General features: G+C 43.0%; 1 protein-coding gene across 6 annotated transcripts in view; it reads left to right on the forward strand.

Moving 5' to 3' along the window:
• Positions 1-9,040, forward strand: part of ACTR8 (actin related protein 8) — a 24,811-nt gene that overhangs the window by 1,720 nt on the left and 14,051 nt on the right. For 5 of the 6 annotated variants that reach the window (XM_045289066.1, XM_045289067.1, XM_045289068.1 and 2 more), the window contains exons 2-3: positions 1,583-1,753; positions 3,597-3,710. In XM_045289066.1, the coding sequence (XP_045145001.1) occupies positions 1,583-1,753; positions 3,597-3,710 (285 nt within the window). The remainder of the gene's footprint in view (positions 1-1,582; positions 1,754-3,596; positions 3,711-9,040) is intronic. The other variant, XM_004714051.4, reaches the window with a different exon arrangement.

Here is a 9,040-nt window from a genome sequence, read left to right on the forward strand (position 1 = left end):
CTATATCTTTTGATAGCCGGGCACCATCAGCTTTCTTCACCACATTTTCTTATGCACACATCTGTCTTCAGCGATCTTGTCGGGAAGGTAGATATCATGAAATGACCGTTTAGCTGAGCAAGGTGCTCTTGTATTAGGGGAGTGCGCATGAGGAGGCCCAATGTCCACCTGGAAAAGGCAGACATTTGTCGAAATGAACATTTAAGAGCTTTGTGTCAAAACACAAGATCGGAGGAAGCCACACTAACAACAAGATACTAGCTGTGGCGCTGCAGGCAAAGGATACATGGAATATAGGAGGGCATTTAAACAAGTTTGTGGAAAACGGAGCTTTTCAACTTTTTGAAGCTGCTTCATGTATCTTGCCAATGTACAATATGTTATGTATAATATCTATATATAGATTGTATTATAGAAACAAAATTCACTATCACTGAGTCAAATGGACCCATAGTAACCCTATAGGATAGAGTGGAATCACCCCTGTGGTTATCCAAGGCTGTCAATCTTTTACTGGAACAGACAGCATCACCTTTCTTCTTGGAAGAGTTTGGGTGGGTTAGAACTGCTGACCTTGTAGTTAGCAGTCCAACTCTTAATTACCAGCCACCAAGATCCCTTATAATATAAAAGTTCTTATAAGTTAGAAAAGATTTTGTGCTCCCTTGGAAACCAGGTCTTCACAGTTACAGACCAGACTTCTTCCGGCTCATGTCACGTGTACGTTGTCTTCCTTAATAAGTGCTTGCTCTAATGATAAGGGACTTAATGTGCTCTGGTCATGTAACCACTGTAACCACAGTTCCTATCCTATCAAAGCTCAATAATTATATGTTGAAGTAATGTTTGCTTCCCCCCCTGCCCCCCCACTATCATGACCCCAGTTCTACCTTACAAATCCAGCTAAACCAGAGCATGTACACTGTACAAATAAGAGCTCTCAACATGGGGAATCCAGGACAGATAAACTCCTCAGGAACAATAATGGGAGTATACCCATATGGGTAGGGGGAAGGTAGGGGGAGAAGGGGAACCGATCAATGATAGATGTATAACTGCCCCCCCACCAAGGGGGACAAACAACAGGAATGTGGGTGAAGGGAGACAGAGTCAGTGTAAGATATGAAAATAATAATTTATAAATTATCAAGGGTTCATGAGGGAGGGAGGGGAAAAACAAGATGATGCCAAGGGCTTAAGTAGAAAGAAAATGTTTTGAAAAGAATGATGGCAATATATATACAAATGTACGTGACACATGGCTGTGTGGTTTGTTATAAGAGCTGTAAGATCCTCCAATAAAATGATTTAAAAAAAATTTTTTTAAAACAACCGTGTTTGTGTTAGATTTAAGTATTTGAACTCTATTGAAAGTCATATCCTGGTGGCATGGACATGCAGAATGAGTTTGCATTTTAGGCTGAGAGCAAGCATTGTTTGGATCCCTCTCAAAGACCACCCTCTACTGACTTATTTTGGTGCTTTTGAGTTCAGTAGTCATTATAAAACATTAATTCTTTTCGTTTAGGTTGTTACACTATGGTACTCACTAACGTCATGCTCTTGAATTTTTTATTTGTAGCAAATCCAGAGCAACTTCATCGTTGTTATTCACCCAGGGTCAACAACTCTGAGGCTCGGTCGAGCCACCGACACACTGCCTGCCAGCATCCCTCACGTCATCGCTCGAAGACACAAACAGCAAGGGCAGTCCCTCTACAAAGACAACTGGCTACTAAGAGAGGGGCTCAATGTAAGAAGTTGCTGTATCATGCTTGGTCATCTTGACTAAACATCTCCAGAGCTTTAATGTGTTTTAAAATCATAACTTCGTTCAGAGTTACAAAATACCATTTTTCATCAGAGGTAGCAATTGTATTTGTAAACAATTCGCTCTAACAGAAGTAAATCGGATTGTTTAAAACCCATTGGATGGACTCAGTCATGCTGGTTGCTAATGGAAAATACAAGAGAGCTTCAAAAAGTTCATGGACAAATTCCATAATCTTCATTTTTCCCTAAGCTCTTTGACGGCCCCTTGTACAGAAATGTACGAGTTGCTTTAAAATGACACATTTGATTATTTGTTAATGGATCACTGCTTTTTATGGAACTTAGAGTTTAGTTTGAGATCACGCTTTGAACCCATTCACGGATTGAATTGTACAACTAACTCATTATAATCTTATCAAATCAAAATTGAAAGGCAAAAACAGGTATTTCATTGGAGATGGCTGATTATTAGGAACATTTTTTCCTGAAAGGTGTTAAATCATCATCCACTTGTGATTTTCAAGTTCTGAATCAAGGATAGTTTAGGGAACCTGCAGTTTCTGTATGTTTTTTAGCCTAACGAGCAGATTGCATGTAAGTCCAAGCCACAAACAAACCATCCCATTGCTGTGAAGTCAACAGCCATTCACAACAGCTATTGGACAGACTAGAACGGCCTCACAGAACTTCCAAAGGTGTAACTCGTTATGGAAGGAGACAGCCTCATCCTCGTTCCCCTACACAGCTAGTGCGTTCCAGGCATCAACCTGCAGGCTAACAGCTGAGCATGCACCACTGTGACACCAGGGCTCCTTATATATTCAAGTCCAGTAGCTTCAATATCATTTGAAAATACACCTACTCATCAGGTATCAACTGTCCATCTAATATTGCACATTTCCAAGGATAATTAAAAAAAACCCTGACTTTTGTGCATTAATGATGTATGTCTGGCAATGAGGAACTCAATTGGCAATCACAAACACTGAGGCACAGAACCGAGTAACACTGGCTGTTATGGTGAAAGCTCTCTGTCAACTTGACTGGCCTATGGCTCTCAGATATGTAATGATGTGATCTGGCAATTATGGAATGATGTGGTTATATGATCTCATGGAATCCTCCATTTTTGCATATTGCTGATTTTGCATAACAACCTGATTTTGGAACCTGTGTCAATAAGGAGTGTATGTAGAAGATTTTCAAGCTCATATTTTTACATTTTATAGTTCTACTCTAGGGAATAAATCTCAAGGATAAAATTCATTTCAAACTAACATTTTTACAAAGACATTTCTGAATATGTTGTGTACAAAATTATATTAACTGGAATACTTTTTGATTAAATAACAAAATAAATGAAAGTGACATTGTTAGAAAATTATAAATATAGGAATGAAATAGATGTATGAAATAGTATGAAGTATTTTATAAATATAGTCAGAATCAACTTGACGGCAACTAAAAAGCTATCCTTCAATTCGTTTTTAGAGATTTTTACAAACTAAAAGACGAAGTTAAAAATTAAAGACGAAGTTAAAAATTATCACTATTATTGGTTTATTGTATGGGTTGTTACTTCCTTACAAATGACACAGTTAATCGTCATTCTTAAGAATAATGCATGTGAATGATGTAATACGTGTATTAACTCCCAATTACTAATAAAAATAAACAATAACAAAAAGTAATACATGTGACAAAACAATAAGGAATAGTTGAGGAGGGGGCATTTCCTGCTGATGGATTAAGTTAGTAGTTTGCCATGTTTTTCTTTTTACTAAGTCCTTCATGCCATTCATCTATTTTTTCTTTCTTCCTAGAAACCTGAAAGTAATGAACAAAGACAAAATGGCCTTAAAATGGTGGATCAAGCCATCTGGTCTAAAAAGATGTCAAATGGCACAAGGCGGATCCCTGTGACCCCTGAACAGGTGGTTTCTTCTCTTCCTTCCAATTCTTTCTTTTACTGCCTCAACGGCAACGAATGCCATTCACATGTTCCCTCTCATTATGAAATGCAATATAGGACTTCTTTTGAAAAGTAAGAGAAACCTTTCACAACTACCTAAAGGATATGAGTCAGTGTCACAAATACTCTGGCGAACCAAATCCTTTATAAGGCATTCATAAAAATGTTGCAGTCAGGTTAGCTGACCTCTAACTTCAGAAGGGGCCAAAGAAATCACTATCGGCAGCCCACCCCACCCTTGGCACTTCTCCTCTGCTAGGTTCGGTGGTTTGCTGCGATGGCCACACACAACTCAGGGTAACAAACAGTGGCTGGGTGTATTAGGGAGTAGCAGGTTACAGTTCAGGATCAGGAAAAACAATACAGCTCTTTGATGGGGACAACCTCTTCTCACATATGCCAACAGGAACACCCGTCTCGGGCCCATTGACTACCTCGGATCTGCCCTGCAAGTGTGGCAAAGATCTTTAGCTACCTTGATAAGTGCCCAGAGGCCCTCCATCCAGAGGCCCCACGCCACCAGCTCTCTCATTTCATGGGTCATCAATCCTAGCTCCACCACATACCGGGAGGCCTCCCACTCGCCAGCCAGGTGCCTAGCCCACTGCTTCTCATCGACCCTGATGTTGATAGCTTGATGTCCCCTGGCTGCAGGAGGGTCTTTCAGGGACTCTGGGTCCAAAAGATGCACTCTGCTCCTATCTCTCTTTGGTGGTAGTCAGATCCCTCCTCTGTTCAATTCTCTCTCTTTTATCTCTTGTAAGATAAAAATTTCTGATATTCTCTGCATTCAGGCAAGCTCTGACACCAGAGTACATCTCTAATTCTATATCCTTTTCTGAATCCAGCTTGAATTCCCTGTCAATGTACTCCTACAGCAGTTTTTGAATGATCTTCATCAAAATTTCACTTGTGTGTGTTATCGATTAAGGATATAATTGTTCAAGGACCTTCAAGGGCCTTCTGTTGTATCGCTTTTCTTTAGAATGGACAAGAATATGGATCTCATCCTGTTAGTCTTCCAGATGTGTTGGTACAAACAAGTGAGCACCTCCACTACTGCATCCATTCATTGAAATGTGTCCGTTGGTATTCCATTAATTCCTGGAGCCTTGTTTTTTGCCAATGCCTTCAATGCAATTTGGCCTTTTCCCTCTATTCCCTTCAGTTCTAACGCCAGGTCTTCACACACTGCTTTGTAATCCTTTGTCTTCTCAAGCTGCCCTTTTAACGCTTCTGTTCAGCTTTTTTACTTCATCATTTTTCCCTTTTGCTTTAGCTATTCTCTGTTCAAGAACACATTTCACAGTCTTCTGACATCCATTTTGGCTTTGTCTTTCTTGTCTCTTTAATCTTTAGGTTTCTTCACTATATTTCCCTTCTTTTTAAAAGATCATTTTATTGGGGGCTCTTACAACTCTTGTACAATCCATACATCAATTGTATCAGACACATTAGTCCATATATTGCCATCGTTCTTCTCTAGGTATTTACTTTCTATTGAGCCCTTGGGACCAGCTCCTCTCCCCCGCCCCTTCCATGGCCCTTTGAAAGATTATAGATGGTTATTATTTTCATTTCTCACACCTACTGCTGTCTCCCTTCCCCTCTGGTTTCTGTTGTTCTTCCCCCTGGAGGAGGGTGTGAGGTCATGTGCCATTCCTTGCGATTGGTAACCCCTTTCTCCTCACCTCCCCCCCCCCTCCTTCCCCTCATTCTTTTGGTATCGCTATTTCTATTCCTGTTGCTAGGTTCCGTGTGTTGTGAGCTGTATCTCGTTCCTATACTTATGTGCATGCTCCGGTCCCATCCACAGTGGGAAGCAGCACTGGGGTCATGATAGTGGGAGGTGAGGAAGCCGCAAGGAACCAGAGGTGTATTGTGTGATCCATCAGGGCTCCACTGCACCCTGATTGACTCATCCCTTCCCTGCGCCCTTCCTGTGGGGGGATGTTCCATTGTCTGCAGATGGGCTTTGACCCCTCTCATTTTCACCATCACATTTTGTTTGTTTGTTCGTTGTTTGTTATGAATCTTCTGATGCCTGTTACCCGGTCCCAATGAAACATCATGATCACACCACCTGGTGTGCTTCTTCCATGTGGGCTTGTTGCTTTACTGTTGTATGGCCGCTTGTTTAACTTCAAGCCTTTTAAGACACCAGATGCTATATCTTTCAATAGCTGGGCACCATCCGCGGTCTTCACCACATGTGCTTATGCACCCATTTTGTCTTCAGTGATCATGTTGGGGGATTGGCGGGTGAGCATCACAGAATGCCATTTTGTTAGAACAAAGTGTTCTTGTATTTAGGGAGGGTAGGAGCTGAGGCCCAAGACCTGTCCGCATCCTCAATCCTTACATATACATAGACTAATACCTCTATTTTTATGGATTAATGTATTTACATAAGTATACACCTTTGTTAATACCTCTATCTATAGCTTTGCTCTGTTTCCTTTTGCCTCCTCCTGCCCTACCATCACATTCCCCCTTCTTCCACCTCGTAGTACTTCCTCTCAGCTAGATTGATGTTGCTCTAATACTCACAGCATCTCTACAACCTCCTAGATGTTGGTTTTAATTCCCTGGTTGTTCCCCTGTCTGTGGCGTTGTTTGCTCACCACACCCTTCCCCCCACCCCCACCTTCTCCCCCCAAGACCTTCTCCCCGAGCTTGTTTCACACGTCTGTGTTATATAAGCAGACAAACCAGCAATGTCCCAGTCCAAACAATAAGAAAATAAAAGGTTGAAAAAAGAAAAGAGAAAAAATAATCCCCAAACCCATACATTGTTCCAGGTCTGTCTGCTGACCTTTATGAATCGCTTCCCCCTGGTCCCGGGGGAGTTCCGGCGGCTGCCCCTCCTAGCCCAAAGTCTATTTGGGGGCTCTTCAGGGGTTTGTGGATAGTCTTTGCTCCAATTGCTGATCTGTTATGATCCCTACTTGTTTTGTCCCGCTGTGGGGATTCAGGCTACATTATGTCCCCACTGTGTATCCCCATTATTGTCCTCTGTTGGGAGTCCTACTGCCCTCTCTGTGCCTTAGCAGCTCCGAGGAGGGACATCATCCTCTGGGCTTGGTGTGCCCATATGAAGTCTAGCCCGACTGTCCCTTTCTGATTTTGATTCTTGGGTTGCTTCCGTGTGGGTGTGGTGAGTCAGCTCCTTTCTTCCACCTGAAGGTTTAGAGTTGTTCTCTGTGGCACACACTTCTAGGGCGGGGATCAGATTAACTCTGGTGGGGGCCAGCCCCGTAGCCCAGTGTTTTCATGCAAGCCTCCATGTGGTTACTGCGCCTCCTGGTTTGGTGAGCCGTGGTGGGGTCTGTATGCACACGCCTAGTTCTGGGTGCCATCTTGACCCTGCCCCACTTACCTGTCCTTGATGTCATCTCACAGTTCATTTGATCTTCAGTCATTGGGGTTCAAGGCATCAGATATTCATTTTGAATTCACCTGTATATTCAGGTGGGATATGCTCAGAGTCGGAACACTTAATTGTACGCATGTGGAACTTGAACCTAGGCCAAGAGCTAGTCATTCTAACAGAATAAGGGATACAGTGTGTGACTTATCATCGGGAAAAGTATGTGGTGTCGGGGTGATGTCTTTACTGTACTGGATGACTCTCTATGCTGGCATCTAGGGGAAGGCTCATGAGCACCCTGTGATATGCAGGTGACACCGCCTTACTTCCAAAAGTAGAACTTGAAGCACTTGCTGCTAGAGATCAAAGACGAAGCCTTCAGTATAAATTATAACTCAATGTAAAGAAAGCAGAAATCCTCACAGGTACCAATAGAAAGCAGACATAAATTAGGAAAAGACTGAAGTTGTCAAAGATTTCATTTTACTTGACTCCACAGTCAACGCTCATGGAAGCAGCAGTCAGATATCAAATGACATTTTGCATTGGGCACATCTGCACAAGATCTCTTTAAAGGGTTCAAGAACGAAGATGTCACTTGGAGGACAAAGCCGTGGTATTTTCATTTGCCTCAGATGGCTTGTGAAATGAATGAGGAGCAACAGAGGACTGATGCGTTTGAAATACGGTGTCGGCAGGGAATTTTAAAAGTACTGTGGACAGCCAGAAGATCAAACATGTTTTGGAAGTACAGCCAGAATGTTCATGAGAAGTGAGAGTACCGTGACCGTACCCCATATGCTTTGGGAACGCTATTGAAGATACCCGTACCTGAAGAAGGACATCATGTTTGAGATTCAGTGAAAAAGAGGAAAACCCTGCAAAAGATGGGTTGGCCCAGTGATTGCCACCATGAATGCCATCACAATCGTGAGGGCGGGGCAGGTCTCGGCAGGGTTTATCCTGGTCTACGTGGTGCCTCAGCGAGTTGGAACGGAGTTTATGGCACATAATAGCAATGTGATAAAAGGTGTAATTCAAGTGAGGGTGTAAGGCAGTGAAAGATGGGTGACTTGCACAGGGTGGTGAGGAAGTGACTCCTAAGGTGGTAACTCAGTTGCATGCCACCTGTGGTGACGTGAAATTGCTTAAATATAGCTCTCCTGTTGATTTGCCTATTATGCTTACCAAATGATCGGGTAAGCCCATGCAAATAGGTAAGGTATAGAAGACTAACCTGAGGGTTGGTCAATTTCTCCATTTCTCTGCGGCTGAGAGAGCCATCTCAAACCAGGACAGGACAAATCCCCATCAAGGAAGGACCGCTACCAGCATAGCATGTTTCAGATCCCTCCCTGCGCAAGCAGAGGCCATGCCTTGCCACGATCAGGGGTACCAGAGCAAAGGAACCATCGCACCAAGACCAGAGACCATGAGACTGAGGTAGAGCAGTGGGCAGGCACCCCAGCCCAAGGAACCATGTGACTGACAGCCTGGGGACCAGAGAGAGAATTGGCTGCTGCCTGAGGAGAGGCTCTGCTGGGAACAAAAGACTGTTAAATATTTTATGATCCTGACTTGGGGTAACTTCTTAACTTCGCTAACAAACCCTCATGGTGTGCGTATTGTCCCTGAGTTCTGTGTGGCCTTTGCAGTGAATTATCAAGCCCTGAAGAGGAGTAGAGTGGAGCAGAGGTTAGTGTCAGGAAAGGGTAAAGGTGGGGGGAAAGGAGGTGGTGTTAACAAACCCAGGGACAAGGCAACAACAAGTGATCCAAAATCAATGGTGAGGAGGGTGTAGGAGGGCTGGTAGAGCATGATCAAGGGTAATGTAACCAAGAGGAATTACTGAAACCCAAATGAAGGCTGAGCACAATAGTGGGACAAGAGAAAAGTAAAAGGAAATAGAGGAAAGAACTAGGAGG

Source organism: Echinops telfairi, unplaced genomic scaffold (assembly GCF_000313985.2).
Source record: "Echinops telfairi isolate 266 unplaced genomic scaffold, ASM31398v2 ScPeMD7_24;HRSCAF=84, whole genome shotgun sequence".
Classification (NCBI taxonomy): domain Eukaryota; kingdom Metazoa; phylum Chordata; class Mammalia; order Afrosoricida; family Tenrecidae; genus Echinops; species Echinops telfairi.